Source organism: Branchiostoma floridae, chromosome 4 (genome assembly GCF_000003815.2).
Source record: "Branchiostoma floridae strain S238N-H82 chromosome 4, Bfl_VNyyK, whole genome shotgun sequence".
In the NCBI taxonomy this organism is placed as follows: Eukaryota; Metazoa; Chordata; class Leptocardii; order Amphioxiformes; family Branchiostomatidae; genus Branchiostoma; species Branchiostoma floridae.
This window is the reverse complement of record NC_049982.1, coordinates 17851614-17869103: the sequence shown is the minus strand read 5'-3', so window position 1 is coordinate 17869103 and position 17490 is coordinate 17851614. Positions and strand designations below refer to the sequence as shown.

General features: G+C 39.8%; 2 protein-coding genes across 5 annotated transcripts; both read right to left on the bottom strand.

Moving 5' to 3' along the window:
* Positions 1–1621: 1621 nt before the first annotated feature.
* LOC118414356 lies at positions 1622–2382 on the bottom strand. Of its 2 annotated transcripts, none has more exons than XM_035818369.1 (2): positions 1903–2382; positions 1622–1850 (listed from the first exon to the last, which is right to left on the bottom strand). In XM_035818369.1, exons 1-2 carry the CDS (start codon positions 2344–2346, stop codon positions 1791–1793), a joined length of 504 nt encoding a protein of 167 aa, XP_035674262.1. In that variant the 5' UTR covers positions 2347–2382; the 3' UTR covers positions 1622–1790. The 2 variants fall into 2 exon arrangements, with proteins under 2 accessions (XP_035674262.1, XP_035674261.1); XM_035818368.1 differs by having other exon boundaries at positions 1622–1824.
* LOC118414340 (nitric oxide synthase-interacting protein-like) lies at positions 2248–17445 on the bottom strand. Of its 3 annotated transcripts, none has more exons than XM_035818331.1 (11): positions 17326–17445; positions 16460–16607; positions 15910–15962; positions 15511–15622; positions 9992–10055; positions 8452–8514; positions 7910–8046; positions 7353–7469; positions 5631–5701; positions 5112–5220; positions 2248–2778 (listed from the first exon to the last, which is right to left on the bottom strand). In XM_035818331.1, exons 2-11 carry the CDS (start codon positions 16580–16582, stop codon positions 2707–2709), a joined length of 921 nt encoding a protein of 306 aa, XP_035674224.1. In that variant the 5' UTR covers positions 16583–16607; positions 17326–17445; the 3' UTR covers positions 2248–2706. The 3 variants fall into 3 exon arrangements, with proteins under 3 accessions (XP_035674224.1, XP_035674225.1, XP_035674226.1); XM_035818332.1 differs by having other exon boundaries at positions 17334–17419; XM_035818333.1 differs by having other exon boundaries at positions 17330–17401.
* Positions 17446–17490: the final 45 nt, after the last annotated feature.

Sequence of the window (17490 nt, the reverse complement as noted above, 5' to 3'; positions counted from 1 at the left end):
ACGTACATGTACATTGAAACCGACCGACCGACCTACTGTAGCTTTCGTCAAAACAAAAGGTAAAACAGAAAAGGTGGAATCGGTAGGTACAAAATGGAGAACCAAATGTGGCTGGGTAATGGTAGCTTGATGTGGGAATAGGGCAAGTTGGGTGCCACGTCTACTGCGATTTCTCAAGCGATACTAATTTGACAAATGATCATTTTCCCCAGTTACTCGTTGCTTTTACAGCTTACCTTTGCCAATTCTTCTGTGTATCTTTTTTGTCTCTCATGACCAGCTAAAAACGTAATATCGCTATATATATATATATATATATATATATATATATATATATATATATATATATATATCGTACCACACCAGCTGGGAGAATTGGGAGAACGGGCGCTGGTTGAGAGGGGGTTCCATAATACCGCCTGGGTGAAACACGGCACAATTAATTGCCGCTATGTACCTTTATTATATAGTTTATACATCCTCTGTTGTTCCTTTCTTTCTTTCCTGTTAGTAATTGCACAAAACAAAAAGCTGCATGAGCATACGACGTAAAACTTTACTGCTAGCGAAGAAATAAAACCGTAGATCAGGCTATTATGCAACGGTTCTTCACACTTTTACACGAGTTGTAACGTTAGGTCATAAATAGAAATTTAAGATTGCTGTTGAATCATGCTCGTCTTGGGCCGTACGCACGTGTGATTATTATCTACAAATCCGGCTCTGAACGTGACAGTATGTTCTTAACACGAGCTCGCTCGCCTGCCCCGGTAAGGAACTGAAAACTTTGACCTTGTTGTCTTGGAATGCATCACTATCGAAGCCTTTTTAAAAATGTGTTGAACACGCGGAGGTCTAAAGTGTACATACCTCGGAAATTACTGTTGCTGCACAAGTAGATCTCCTTAAATTCATCGCTTATTTATTTGGTGTTATTATGGTAATGGATGTTGGATACGCGGGGACTAAAAGCAATTGACATTGCGACTTTATGCTTCTGAAGTCTATCAGAACTCTCATTCAGAGAAGTTTCTCTCAGTCATCTCATCTTAACACCCATGCAGCGGAGGCGCGGAGGGAGGCGAATCAATAACGGCGATCACTATTTCAGTCCGGGTTGCGGACAGCACACGTAATTTCCGTGCTATCATCATAGCTACTCTACGTGATCTAACCGTGAGTACCCCTCCCCATCCGGTCCCACAAACGGACATGTACAGTTCCTTGATGTCATAGCACAGTAGTGGGGTTCCCTTATAATGGATACAGTAAGAACATCGGACCAAATTTGGTAGTGGTGTCCTGAGATCAACAAATTTTAACGGGGGTGGGTGCTGTTGTTGAACCTAGAGCATACATGTCCACAAGCAAGACAGGTACAACTCTCGAGCTCCCAAAGATCTACCCATACCATTACATGTTTTATAGCTCACAGCTCGTAGGTCTACTTAATTCATCACATTCTACATCAATACCATAAAACAACCTACCTCTCATCAGCTTCTGTCTAAGCAGGTAACTTTTTACCCAGAGTCCTGTGACCCATCAGAGGTATTTGTGTATTTGGAGTAAAGAGTAAACATAAAGAGTATGGAGTACGTACTGGTAATCACACATGTCACACATTCTTTCAGACTTTATTGTTTTTCAAAATCCTGTATTACAAGATACTTGAAATGTTTTGAGATTGAAAGAGGCCCGTATACACATTGCATAACTCTGGAGGCTGTTTTTCCGTTATTGGTGTTGACCATGTTCCTTGTGCTGACAGTGTTCCCTGTCCTTGAGTTTCACTGTCCCTGGTGCTGTGTTTCCCTGTCCCATGTGATGGCTGTGTTTCCCTGTCCCATGTGATGGCTGTGTTTCCCTGTCCCATGTGATGGCTGTGTTTCCCTGTCCCATGTGATGGCTGTGTTTCCCTGCCCCATGTGATGGTTGTGTTTGCCTATCCCTGGTGCTGACTGTGTTTCTGTCCCTGGTGCTGACTGTGTTTCTCTGTCCCTGGTGCCTTCTGTATTTCTCTGTCCCTGGTGCTGACTGTGTTTCTCTGTTCCTGGTGCTGACTGTGTTTCTCTGTCCCTGGTGCTGACTGTGTTTCCCTGTCCCTTGCACTATTTCTCCCTGTCCCCAGACTACGCTTTTCATCACATTGTGCTGATTGTGTTCCCTTGTCCCTGGTGCTGAGTGTGTATCCCTGTCCCTGGTGCTGAGTGTGTATCCCTGTCCCTGGTGCTGATTGTGTTTCCCTGTCCCTGGTGCTGATTGTGTTTCCCTGTCCCTTGTGCTGATTTTGTTTCCCTGTCCCTGGTGCTGATTGTGTTTCCCTGTCCCTGACTGTGTTTCCATGTCCTTGGTGTTACACCAGTTTAGTTTCCCTGTCCCTGGTACTGAGTGTGTTACCCTGTCCCTTGTGGTGTTTTACATATTCCTGGTGCTGACTGTACTTCCCAGTCCTTGGTGCTACCCCAGTTTCCCTGTCCCTGGTACTGAGTGTGTTGCGTTGTGCCCTTACGCTGTTTCACATGTCCCTGGTGCTGACAGTACCCCTGCCCCCTTTGCTATGTTTCACACAATGTGGGATATACCAAGGACAGAATAAAAGCTAAAAAAAGGTACTGCCATCTTCCAATTAATTCACAATACCCATAAAGTTTGTGACATTATGCAGACTTTGAGATGAGAAGAGAGTCCTACATGTTGATACAACTATGCCTGCATGACTGGGCCATCTTGTTTAGCCTCCAACTTGACTCCACTGCTAGCAAATCCTGTGCCACCCTGAAAAAAAAAAAACAGACATCTTGGTTTTCAGACATTCTGAGGTAGACATGAAGCAAGAGGACTCTGTTTTGCCATTGTTCTTAATCCTGAAATACTTTTTCTGATTTTAACTCCAGTTTCATTGTAGAGCTGAAGTAAAAAGATAACACAACAGCCCAACATCTCTTGTGCTAAAGATACATGCAGTGGGGACAATACCCCAGCAGGAGGTTGATAGACTGGTGAGCCTGTGGATCTCCTTCAATGTACATGTTCTGTCACGGCGTGCAGCTGCCAGATCTTCTGCCACTCGATCGTGTAAAGAAAACATGTCAGTTGATGTGTAAAGTAATCATTTGATAACCACCAACTGTGAAGCTAATTTGGCATCAGATAGCAATTTACATGGTGCCAATATTCTATTAGAAACACCTGCATGGTGTCAGGCCGATAGGCAGAAAAGTGTATGTCTATTGTAAATCAGTCATTATGGAAAGAAGCAGGCTGAATAAAGTGTTGAAGACTGGACTTTAGTGACTGACTGCAGTTTATAAATTCACACATAATCTAAATGTAATTGTTAATTGTTATATGCAATCCTGAGATAAGATGCAAAAAGTTTTACATCTGTTCAAAATGTTCACGAAGAGTTTTCTTTCCTTCTGTTAATCTCACCCACTTTACACAAGTACATAATATATAAAATGTAAAGGCCCAACTTGGTGAAAAATGTACAATAATGTAGTCTGTACTAGTTTTAAAGGAACAAAAGTTTTTGCCGCTGTGCAAGAATTTCAGCAAAATACATATGTTACAGCATACAGGTTGTTGAAATGTGCACAGTGCATCAGAACACCATTACAGGGACAAGATTGATTCAACTAGAGTCGATTCCGAGTCACCGAGAGGGTTTTTAAACAATATTTGTCATAAGTTTGAACTATTCTAAGTAAAAGAATACAATTGAAAATGAAAGTTTGAACATTTTTGAACCTATCTATATATGTTGGAAACATTGGGAAAGTAATAATACAAATATCTCTTTATTTAGAACAATTTAGAAACATCTATGTGTTTTTGTTATTGTTGGAACATGTTCTCAAATGTTCCAACAATTCGCGTCATTTTTTCCCTCCATAAAATCTTTTATTACCCCCATAAACCAAGCTGCTAAGCTGGGTTTTTTGTTTGGGTCTTGTATTTTTAGATTCTCTTCAGTAGACACTGGGGAGTCTTTTGTGAGAAGCTGTGAGACAGACATAATTTCCTGTACTTGACAGGGATGTGTGAATTGCCCACTCCCCAGCATACTGACCCAGTTTCATCATTTTGTTTCAATGTTCGAACATATGATGACATGTGATCACAAATGATGAATCTATGTTGGAACAGTTTAGAAACTATCAGAAATAATGACTTTGATGTTAGAAATGTTTCTAACATGTTTGAATACTGTAGAAAATATTTAGAATATCACAATGATGATATAAACAGTTCTAAATAGTTACTATTCACAATCAGAATGTTATAAAGATTTCAAAAATGTTAGAATAAAAGGCAAGAAACACCCTCTTGGTAATGTGGAATTGACTCTATGGAATGTAACAATTTGAACAAATTTATAGTTTGAGGTACATACAAACTATCTGAGAATCTTTAGATTTAGTTTTAGTTGTTAATTTGGCAATAGGTTGACCATTTATGTTCCACTTAAATTTGGTAAGAACAGTATTAATACAATAGCTCACTGCTAGGACTCAGATCTTTTGTTCTCAAATATCAACTGTCTAAGAAATAAATCATGTAAGCCAGACCTCCAAGCAAGTCTACGAAACCTTGGCCTCCGCACAGTGCTAATTCAATGGTGAAAGTGGCCTCAGCCCTGGGTGCCCAGTGCTAAAGAAACTTTATTGTATATGATTGTGATAGACAAAATCACAGCCCTTCTGGTAATGATTTGGCTGGCCCTGAAAAGGGTCGAGGTGCTGAATGTTTGTCAGCAGTTTCCAGTGCTGAACAAAGTCCAAGCACTTAGTTCCTAGTGCTTACACTGGCTTTTCCAGTGCTGAAAGTGCCTCAGTCCTGGAAGCCCATTGCTGACTAACATTTCCAGTGCTGAAGCCATTTTAAGCACTGGAGCCAAGTGCTGAAAAAGAGGGCCAAGCTTTTGTAGCTTTTTGGCTTCCAAGACAATCTGACATACATACATGTATGTTGTGTAAGTTTTCATCGATAGAGACTGCACCTGTCTACATATACATGTACTAAGATTTATGGTAGTCTTCATGCAGGGCAGCATGTATCACATTCAAAAGAAATAGATATTAAGGGAAGTAGTACTAGTACCTTACCCTTTGTATTGGAATAATATCTCTGTCTTTAAGCTTGTCTCCAGACACTGGATCAGTCATGTCTTTCTTAATCAGTCTCTCCACAGAGTCCATGGTCACCACTGCGCCTCTTCATAGGAGGAGAACAATGTAGTAATAAATGTACCAAGCTGATGATCCTATAACATGTTGACAATCATTTATTTGACATTGCTGTTTCTGTTGTCTTATGGGGGGGGGGGGGGGTAAGTCCCAATCAATTTTGGTGTTGGTTAGATAAAGTTTAGTTTATCCATTATGTCATTTACCAACACAGATGAACTTTCAAACTAAAACATAAGCAATGTTCTTAATATCATTTTAAAAATGCTTACATTTTGTCCCCTGGACTGGCTGTCCATCCACTCATCCACATAAGGAAAATTATGACATGGGTAGTAGCCACATAAAGCTACACCATCACAACCATATACGTATCTTCCTCACTTGCTGTTTACTTTCTGATAATATGATACAGACAACCATGGATATCTGACTTACGATGGCCTCAGAACAGCACACGGAACAGAGTTCCCAAGAGCATCACCAGTAACAGCACAAACATAACGGACCTACAGAACGAGAAATGGAAAAGGGGGTTCAGATAGTAGGAACAAATTACATCTTGGCTTCATACTGGTTTAAAAATCACTAACATACGTAGATGCACATTTACTGTACAATTTGAGCAGTACCATATTTTTCCCACAGGGAACAAAAAACACAAAGCAAACCAGAGACATCAGACAAAATTTGTTGGCCCCAGATAAATCAGGACTCTCTGTAGGCATGAAATAATGGTGCTGCACAACTTTCTTATGATCTCAGCATCATGTTGTAAACTTTAGAATTTTGATGATGTTGCTAGTATCTATCAAAATTTGTTGGATGGATACAGAGCCTTGACAAAATAATTTTTTGAGAGCTCTGTGAGTGTATATTCTAAAGCAATGTTTATGTTTATTCATTGGAAATTTGGAAATTTGGGTGTCACCTTTTTACCATGAAAATAGATTCACTGTGAACATTTCCAAATTTATGGTACACTGTATCTGTTTTTTAAGCTCCCCATAAAAATCTGATGCCCACTCATGCAATATCAAATCTGCACAGTCGAGTATCAATGTAGATGTAAGTGTGGGTGTTTTGAAAGGACTGATGGCAGACTCTGCTGGGTGCCAAACTTGCGTCAGCAGATACACCTCATAGGCAGGCAGGGGAAATGAAGAGCACCACAGGAGGCCATGTTTTCCAGTCAAGCACTCCAGTCTCAAGATAATTCCTAATTAACACCCCAGGTATCTTCAGAACCGTCCATCTGAAATGAGCTGAAAGAAGTCAGAGGAGTTGGCTGCCATTCTCAGAAGTTTGTATATGTCCTTAAACATCACAACTTAAGTTATGTCTCTCCACAAAAAACATGTCACATGTCTACAATGTGTATGTTGGCTTTCACAAACATTTTCAAACAACACTTCTATGAAAATAACTTCCACCCAATGAGCATCTAGAAAAATGAATTTCCGACGACAAAATTTCAAACCCTTAGTTGGTGCTCAATATAGCAAATGTAGAGAGGCTGGCTGCTGCAGTAACTCAGTAACTGGGAGTTTCATTTCAATTTTTCATTTCTAGGCTGGCTGCTGAGCAAACTGGACGTTTGAGAACCATTACGATTTTGCCTTCCTACATCTGCTCGTAACTCTTCAATTCATTAGCCGACTGACATAGCCGACTGACATAGCCAACTGCTGCCTACCCCTGCATCAGGGACTCCAGCAGCAGTACAATCAAACAATGGATAGTGAGTGAGTGAGTGTCAGAGCAGCTTACGTGTTTCACGTGTTCATAGTCTTCTTTGTTATACAACCTCTTTTCTGCAGGGGTTTCAATGTCTTTTTCATCAGTGTATAATGAGCAGTTTCTGTTTACGCACTGATGAAATTGGCCGAGAAGTCAATTAATACAGATGAATAAAATCAGAGGGTTGTGTTCCGAAGAAGACTATTTTGATTTAATTTACCAACTTGATGAAACTATTCACAGAGACTGCATGACGTGTACAATGTACATTTGTAAGGCACCATTGATGAGCAACATTTTTGTTTTGGGGCAAAGGGTGTCCAACAAGCCACAGTTGATAAACATTGGTTAATTGTTAACAGTGGTTAATTGTAAGGTTAGGTCAACCATCTGGAGTTAATGAAGTTGCGGAAGCAGGACCTGTTTGACGATGAGGGATGTCTTGTTGTCCCGGTCGTTGACAGGTTTGAAGACTACAGGGATCAGGTCCTTCATCTTCAGGGGCCTGCCACTCATGGGACAGCGCACCTTCTCTTCCTGTTTACAGCATGGGGACAGGCAAGGACACACAGAACTAGTCAGAATGTGACCATGTATATAAACTAAGCCAATGGTCTGGGTAGGATAGTGTGTTTTGAGGGAGATTTTTTTAATGCCAATGCATCACTGTCCATATTCTATCCTTATGTAGTTATTGAAGTGAACTACATCAGTACATGAACTCCTTCATGATACAAAATTTCTTTTAGTATGGCATTTTTTACAGCCATGGATTTGAAAGGGTAACACATGGATAATATTGGCCTCAACTTCACAGAAAAAAACAACTTATTTTTGTTATAACTAGCCCTTTTAAAATTCTACCTCCTTCACTACAATGTCAGTCCAATTCAAATTCATTTACCACTGTAGCATAAACCATTAAAATTAATATTAAAATGACCTGAAAACAAGTAAAAATGTAATAAACCACTAACAGGTTTTTTCAGCTTGGTCTCCTCTGCCTTCGGTGTGAGAGAAGGAATCCAAAAACTGGGGAGTTGTTTATCCTTGCCTGTGGCTCCTGTACTTGTACTTGGTCCAGCTGCACTGGCCCCTGCAGGCTCTGTCTGTTCTGTATAATGGTTCAGATAGGCATGTGAAAATATTGCAAACATTTCTTTCACTCCTCATAAACCAGCACATTTGAAAAAAAAAAGAAAAACTGCTTTAAATTCATTTGGTGCTTGCTGTAACTCTACCACTAGCACCTGGGCCACTGCAATGCCCAGCACCACCAGTGCAGGAGAGTCTTGTCTTGTCACATCAGCTAGATGAAGCTCAACTCAACCATTGCACTTTTCGCATCCTGTATATTAGGCTTGTCCTTTGCACTGTTGTATGTATGTTTACAAACAGGGGACAGGATATTGCACAGGGTAGTTTTTGTCTAACTCTTTCATTCTATTTCTTGTGTATGGCAACATAGGTGGCACATGTGTACAAGTCCTACCTGTCAGGCAATATGTAGAAGCCTTACCCTTTGTCTTAGAGGGTCCAGCTCCAATGAAGGGATTGAGTGGTTTGCTGACGATGCTCTTCTCTGTAACATACATAACAAGTTTTTATCTTAATACATGGTAATGCAGCCTTGTCTAGTGATTAGCTAAATCTGAGCATTTTAGGTTGTTTTGGGCTACCTGGGACTACAGAAAACAAATTTATTTACACAGACAGAATGATGACTTTTATTACCAATTTAGTCATTATCCTAGAAGAATACCCACATAATGGTAATTTTGGGGTGAGAATTTTTCTAATGATTCTTCTTCCTAAAATAATGTTTCCACAAAAAATGTCAACTGAGTCTGTGTCAGTGGCGAAGATTTTGAGAAAAACGCCGCTGCAGTTCCATAGCAACCTGCTAGGGGACCCAAACATATACCACATATTTCTTCCGTCACAAGCTATCTATCAAGACCATAGCACATCCAGGTACTAAATATCATGGCAATCCATCAAGAGGTTCTTGAGTAATGCTGGCCACAAATATCCGGAAACACAAACAAACACACAGACACACCTGTCAGACACACAGACATACACACCCAAAACTATATCTCCATTTTTATGGAGATAACAATATTTGGAGAAGCGCCAGTGCCTTTCTGAGAAAGACTTAGAGTCAGATTGGCCCAGTCATAAAAAAAACTGAAAACAGAGTCTGAAACACAAAAGACACTTTACACATGTACATATCAATGAAAATGCAAACTTGAAGAGAATACTGATCTGAGTAGTTTCCAAATAGATGTACATTTTGAGATCCATAATTAAAGGTACTAACTCTCCATATTTGAAAAAAAGCACTTGGGTAGTCTCATGAAGATACATGACTTAGTTTCAGCGTATACATGTATGTTCATCTACATGATATGAGGTTCACAATTTTTCATAAAGTTTGTACTGAAAAAAAGATCAGTTTATTGCAGTGGATTAGGCATCACTGATTTCCAGATCCTTCCCAATGGTCCAGGATGTCAACAAATCTGACTATGTGGACTCTACTGTTCATTCCGTGATTATAGGAACCAGCCATGACTTATGGCATCGTATACACCTCAGGGTGGGTCATTAACCCTATATTATTAGTACATTTTGTACATTACATAGCACAGCTTCAATAAAGGATGGACATCACCACACAGAGAGTGTGGGGGGTTACATGTAAGTAGGGGACATCCTTTATAGACGAAGGTGGGTGGCTAACAAGGTTTGCGTATGAATGGATTTCATCTCCATCAAATTTTAGCTGATGTCACTCTCCCAGCAAGGATTCTTTTACATTAATTGTTGAGAAAAGGAGCCAATACAGACTTGCGTAGGAAACTTTTACATTAATTGTTGAGAAAAGGAGCCGATACAGACTTGCGTAGGAAACTTTTACATTAATTGTTGAGAAAAGGAGCCGATACAGACTTGCGTAGGAAACTTTTACATTAATTGTTGAGAAAAGGAGCCGATACAGACTTGCGTAGGAAACTTTTACATTAATTGTTGAGAAAAGGATGTACATTTACCTTTATCAACGAAAGCTTTTATCTTGGAATGCTTCTCACTTTTCTGCTTCTGAGCTTCATCTTCCTTTAGGGCAAAAAGAAAACACTTTCCTAGTTAGTGTCCTTAACTTCTATGATTTATCAATTGATAACTCTTTAGCAACCAATAAGTGATTTGTTGGCAATATTAGGCGTTAATATAATGATAACCACTGGGGTTGGGCCTCACTACTAGGATGTGCAAAATGACCAAAAAGGGCTTCTTACAGCCCAGTATGGTTATGTATATGTCACACTCACAGTAGAGATCACGATCCAGTAGAATCGTCGATTCTCCTAGGAGAGATCGCGATCGGAGCTGGTCCTAGGGCAAGCTCCGATCAGGGTTTTTCCTAGGAGAATCGGTGATTCTACTAGTATAGATTGCAATCAGGATCTCTCCTAGGGCCAACTCCGATCCAAAGTCAAATGATACTAAGATATGGGAAACAGACTGCGATCGGGGTCTCTCCTAGGAGAATCGGCGATTCTACTAGGAGAGACCCCGATTAGAGTTGGCCCAAGGACCAGCTCCGATCCAAACTCAAATGATACTAAGATATATGAAACAGCAATACTTTTTTTGATAAAACAATGATTTTATTTAGTATTAATGCAAACCTACTAACTCATCACCAACTACACACAAGCGTACTTGTGTCACTTCTACAATGTTCACTCAAGACTACCACACTAGAGTCACTTCTTCAACTTTACTCAAGGTAAACTTCTACTCAATGCTACCTCACTAGTGTCACTTGTACAACATTTGAGTTTGGATCAGAGCTGGTCCTAGGGCCAACTCTAATCGGGGTCTCTCCTAGTAGAATCGCCGATTCTCCTAGGAGAGATCCCGATCACAGTCTGTTTCCCATATCTTAGTATCATTTGAGTTTGGATAGGAGTTGGCCCTAGGAGAGACCCCAATCGCAATCTATACTAGTAGAATCGCCAATTCTCCTAGGAGAGACCCCGATCGGAGTTGGCCCTAGGACCAGCTCCGATCGCGATCTCTCCTAGGAGAATCGACGATTCTACTGGATCGTGATCTCTACTGTGACATATACATGTAAATTAGGCCACAGCAAGTAAATTTCATGGATGATATCGGCGTGCACATTAATTTTCGCCTGATTTCAGAAAAAAGCAAGATTTCTTTTCTTCTGCAGGGATGGTTAACATGACGATAAAGTACCAAAATGAGCAAATATTTTGTGCTGTAGCCTAATGATTGTACTTGTAGAAGTGACACTTGCAGGGTAACCAGGACTGTAGTTGTAGAAATAAAACTTATTGGATAGTTGTGAAAGTGACACCAATATGGAAGCCATGAGTGTGGTTACCAACTTTGTTAGTGATGCCTGTCTACCACACTAGTGTCACTTTTACCACACCAGTACATGTCTTGAATACAGGAATGAATGCCTTGTTTGCTCTGATACCATGCTTGTCCCTTTAATTCTTGTTACAACAATCATTACAACTTAATGGTGCATATTATTGAAAATGTAGCCATCTTTTTTTTTTCACCCTATCGCACTATTTTTGCAGTCTGTAGAGGATGTCATCCATAAAATTTACTTGCTGTGGCCTTACACTGACATGCTAATACTCTGCAGTCAACAACACAGACGGTGATATTGGATCATAATCATCTGAGAGCCTTAATGGAAACAAAGTAAAAAGGCAAAGTAGACATCCTACGTTGAGAAGCAATGAATAATCTCAACTAAACCTGCCACTTACCATAAGTTAAACATAATACCACATGATTCTAAGACCTTGGTGTGTTTCTTTCAGCCATAAAATCCTGTGTGTGCCTAACTAGTCATCATTAGGCTCTTCTTACCTGAATGGATTCCACCTAACTAGTACTAGTGGCCAAATATGGGGGAAATAGATCTCTATAATTTTACAGTATAAATGGGTAAACATTGGAGGATTACTTCCAAATGTTTTGAATGACTTCACTCTTGGTCCACATTGCCAGAATAAACTGGCAGAATAAATCATTAGAATAAACTGGCAGAAAATATCCATACTAATTTGTTCTGCCAAAATGCCACATGCATACCCAAGTTTGTGCATGTAAAATTGATGTGGTGCAAGTAATTTCAGACTAGTAGGAAATAGCTTGCGTACACCAAGAATATCATCTGACCATGAAAGGTAATAGAAAATAACCCTGAATCAAAGAAAATATGACTAAATTTGTTAATGAAGATTAGACATCCAGGTAATACTATTTAAAGACATTTCAATCTCTACATTGTCTTAAGTCCTACAGTACGGTGTGGTCCTACCATAGGAACCATCCACACACGATTTTAACATAACTTGAAAGTTCATCTGTGTTGGTAGAAGTCATTCTTGAACTAGTTGAACTGTAAAATCCAGCACAAAAATTGGACTCAACCAATTTTCGACTGAACATCACCAGTCTTTGTCAAGAAATGAACAATCCACTGCTGCCCTGACGTCATGTTATGCAGATAGAACACGTAACTCAATGAGCAGTGGATCATAGGTTGCAGGAAGTCTATGGCGCCCATCATCTCTGTTCAGGGATGGCTTTAAAGCTCTGATGTAGATAGCTTCTTTAATCCCTCTAGTGAAAAAAGTCTGGTTCTATGTCCAAGATCTTAACTTTGTCCAGTAAGACTGAATAAATATAGAATCACCGCGTCAACTAGTTCAAGAATGATTAAAACATGACATGACATGACATTTGCATACATGTACGATCCTTACTACTTTTATATGTTCAACTAGTTTTTTCCAGTTAGATGTACTAGTATTGGTTTGTTCCACCAGTTATTATTATAGTGACATGAAATATTATGATGGATGTAACTCTAAATGTTCAAAAGTAATCTTTGAATCTTATCCAATAGTACTAGTAGAGATTAAATTGTCTTTATAAAAGCCTACATTCATCTCTTTATAAAACGTTCTTTACAATTTAAAGTCAACGATAAAATGCACTATGAAAAAACAAACACCCAACTTTAAAAACCACGTAAGTTTAAAAACATAAGTAACTTTCCTCTCCGAAGCGCAAATCGTTACTTTTACATTAACAAAAAATGCAGTTAATCAATGCGATTTAGTCACCCTTGAAAAGTCAAGCAAATACACGTGTATTAACTTTAAAGCATGGCATTATACATGCAATTACGTGTGTAGTTTTTGTTTCCGATTCAAATTTTTCTCTCTCTGATGTGCAAATCAAGGCACACGCTACAACAAAACGTGTAGTCACTCCACATGCAGGGTTCGAAATACACATACTTAACTTGCAATTTGCATGTAATTTTTGAGATTTGCATGTAAAAATATTCTGAACTTGCAATCTTGCATGTTGAAAATACCTGGCCTATAGTAAAAATACTGAGGCCACGGTGCCTTTGTTTGACTGCCTGGGATCATCAGTAGGTGTTATAAATAATCAAATTCGGCTTTACTGCAAACTCACATGCTGTTTATGTGGATATCTTTTCAAAATTGCAAGTACTGTCTATATTTTCATGCGCCGATTTCTGTCCGTCAAATGTGACAGAATGGGCAAAATTCATATCCATCCTGAGCAGCAAAATTCCACCAATGGACGGAATGATGGATACTGGCTAGATCATTGCAGTATAGACTAGTTGTATTTTGCATGTAAATTTTCAAATTGCACGTAAAATTTTTGCCAACTTGCAATTTTGCATGTAGCAAAAAAAAAGTATTTCGATCCCTGACATGGCTTAACAAAACAACAGGAAGAGCTCTCGTTAGAGAAAAAAAATGGTCTTGTCTGCTGCCTTTCCAGCTTATCCGGCTTGCGACAATACGTGTTCCAAACGTTACAAAGTTCTACGTCATTATGTCACAACGCCGCTCTCAAGCCCGGATGTGTCCTCACGTTGCTGGCTGACACCTGACGCCGTGACGTTACAAGCTTTTCAGACGGTAAAAGTATGCGCAGTAACGACGTCATTCTGATTTCAAGAGGTCGGTTACTTGACCTACGGATGTGTCAAAGAAAAGGTCTATGTGTTTCCTAATGATCCTAATGTTCGCTCGAACAGACACTTGTAGTGCTTAAGGTGGGTTCGCACGTGGGTATATATTCAAGACTATTCAAGTCTGTATGAGGTCAGTATGGAAGTCTTATCATCAGCCTCTACCAGGCTCCACAGATCGCCGGAAAAATAATACAAATTGGTAGAATACTTATCCAGTTACAATTACATGTAAATGCAAAATTTGCATGTTGGCATCCAAATATGGCAGCATTGGCAGCCATTTTTTTTACGGCAACACATTTTTTCATCTTTTTTCCAGCACAAATTTCACGATCTATGGGTGGTTTTCGATGATTTACAACATAAAGGAGTACTAGTTTCAGAAGCTCTGTTATTTCTAATTTCAGAAGTTTTGTTGTTTTTAACTGAGCCGAAGTTTCTTTCAGTCCAGCACCTATCCTTGATTTCAGGGACCTTAGAGTTATTATTTTTATTGGGACCAAATTTTTTTTGGAACCAAGAAATTAAATTGGTGTGGCCTTGCACTGAACTGCGTAATAAGTCAGTCTCCCACTGGCTGTGTGCAGAAGTGGTGAAGAAGTGCCCCACAGTGACATGACAGTGAACTGCACTCCAGGATGCCTACTCAGAACTTAATCTAGTTGAGCAGGTTAAAATTAAGAAGAGAGTGGCCGTGGGTGTGAATCTGTATGGGCCCAGCTAGCGTGGGTTACGTGGGCCCTTGTTTACTGTCAGTTTTAAGATGACTCGCTAAGGAAATTTATAATGACTTTGAGCAGAGTGTACAGCGCCAAATCAAGTATCAGCATGGGCACCATCTTGCTCTCTCAATGACACCACTGTACGCACTATAGCCTTTGCTTCCTAAAGAAGGAAACTGCGGAAACTGCAAACATCTCATTGCTAGTTTAGGCAGCTCTCAGTTGGGATCAGGCTGCATGACATCTGATTATCGTCTGACTCATCTGATTCAAGCGTTTTGGCGTGAATATGTGCGGCCAACATGGCATCAAAGGCGTGCCTCTGAAGGGTGGAAACAATATATTGCTGCGGGACCCAGCAGATCTGAACAATAGCGAGGTGTTGATGGTGAGCTCTCTCCTTTTTTTTTAACATCCTTGGTCTACTCCACCAATGAGTTTCCATCAAATATGCAAATATGTACTGTGTTGTTTGATCTGCTTTTAAGCCCCAAAATGGCCTTAGTTGCAACTTCTTAGAACATGGACACTATGTACATAGTTCACTACTGATGACATGTTGTAACTCTCAACATGACACACTTCCCAAGGCCATGAGAGACATTTTACTTTGTAAGTTTGTAAAACTACCATGGTGACATATCTAATACATACATGTAGAGGCATTATTGACCAAGTCTATCTATTTATTATTACTGTTGTTTCATCCATAACAGACATTATTGAGAAGGATTTAGCATGGTAAGTGATATGATCAACACAGCCTTACCTTAAGCTTCTTTGTCTGCTTGTCAAAAGCTTTAAGCTGCCTTGCTATCTCCCTCTTTTGGTGAAGTATGTACTCAAGAATGGCTTCTTTATCATAGATATAGCCATCTGGGCTGCAGGGAGAAAAACAGCCAGTGGTAGATCAATCTTTAAATAGCCAAGTTATACAGTGAGGATAATGTCTGAAGTCACACGTTTTGAAGTGCTTTAAAAAGCCACCAAACTACAGAGAATAGGACATCATGTTCAGATGCTGTCTATGCTACAAAAAGTACATGTACTTCTATCACAATGCTGCTCTTAATTAGACTATTTTAGGCTACAAATGTGCAGTCTAAATTTATGTAAAATGGTAAAGGAACCGTCACAGTATACAGTATAGAAACTTAGCATAACTTACGTCACAACTGGGTTTTTACATGGCTGGAGAGTCAGGCAGCAACAGTCAAAGTCCTGAAAAATAACTTTGATTCAACTTAAAGCTGATTTAGACTTGACTTTTCAAACCCTAAAACTTAGTTGCACAGTTCCCACAGGGCACATCTTTACAAGTTTGGCTGGTATGCAAACTAGATTATATATTCACCATATTGTGTTGTTTACTACTACTACTAGGTTTGGCTCCAATAGGATCATGGTCTGCCTAAACAACACAAATGACCACAAACGACTCTACTAAGCAGTGTATATGGGGCAACGACCTTGTGTGACGCACTGGAGACAATGTTTATACATTTTTTTTATGGATTTAAAAATTGCAGCGACTCCTACGTATTCAGGAGTTATTTCGAGATAGTCTGCATGGGGAAGTTCTCGTTAACTTCCTCGGCTCCATAGACGACAGGGCGATAAAACTATGGAAGCAGTTGGTTCATAGATTATAGCACACCGCAATTCTATCATTGTCAACTTATAAAACCTGTTTACTAAGTACTAAGGCTGATACAGACCTTAATGGAGTCCTTGCTGAGCCGAGCCCTCTGTGACCCGTACCCCGACTGTTGGGTGTCCTTCTTCTTCTCATGGTAGGTGTACACTGCTCCTGCAGTACAGTTCCTGGCATGCCGGGTCATGATGCTGGATCAATGACAGAACAACCTGCAAAGAAAACAACAAGGGTATTTGAAAACATGTACCAAGGACATTCTTGCATGTACCAACTACTGTAAATGCTTAGGTTCGCGGAAAATGGACTTTTTGCGTAGCACCATGCACTGTCCTCTGTAACGTTAGTCTCTTACTGCCATGGAAAAATGTTCGCTGTGGTTTTAAATTCACGGTGAAGCGGCAGCCGAGAAAACCGTGAACATAAAACCGCTGCGAAAGTTTCTGCATTTACAGTACCATGCACTCGCATGCAGTAGCATACTATTAACACGGACGTTACTAGTAATGATTAATTTTGTATGCATTGTACTAGTAGTCTGTTGTGAAATTGGCAGCAAATTCCTACTTTAATATATTTAGTGGTGGCCGGTGGGTGGAGAATTGTTGGAATACCGACACTATTAAAGTTAAGTAAGGAGGTTTGATCATAAATTTCATGCATGATTTTAAGATAAACCTGACCAAGGAGCTTGACCTGACCAAGAAGCTTTCATCTTGATGAAACTGAAAGCTACTTCAGTACTTGGCCTGCCTGGCCTGCCTGACCAACATTAGGTTTGCAGTCAAAAGTCTCGAAGACCAACAAGACAGAAACACTTTTCAGAACACCCTTGTTCAGTAAAAGCCCGGCTTGTTGAGTAGTATTTGGTTCTGCTGCAACTCTAGCGGCTGAAACACACACTCTTTGGTACAAATATGATTCTCGTACCTATTTACAAGTCTGGAAACTACTAAACGTCACTGCGATGCGTATGGATGCTGACACAGTCGTCTCTTCTTCTTTGAGAGTATACCAGGACAAACCAATAGAGATGCAGGGAAGAAATCCATCTTAAACTTTGCTTTTTTGCTCACAAAATACCTCTATATCTGA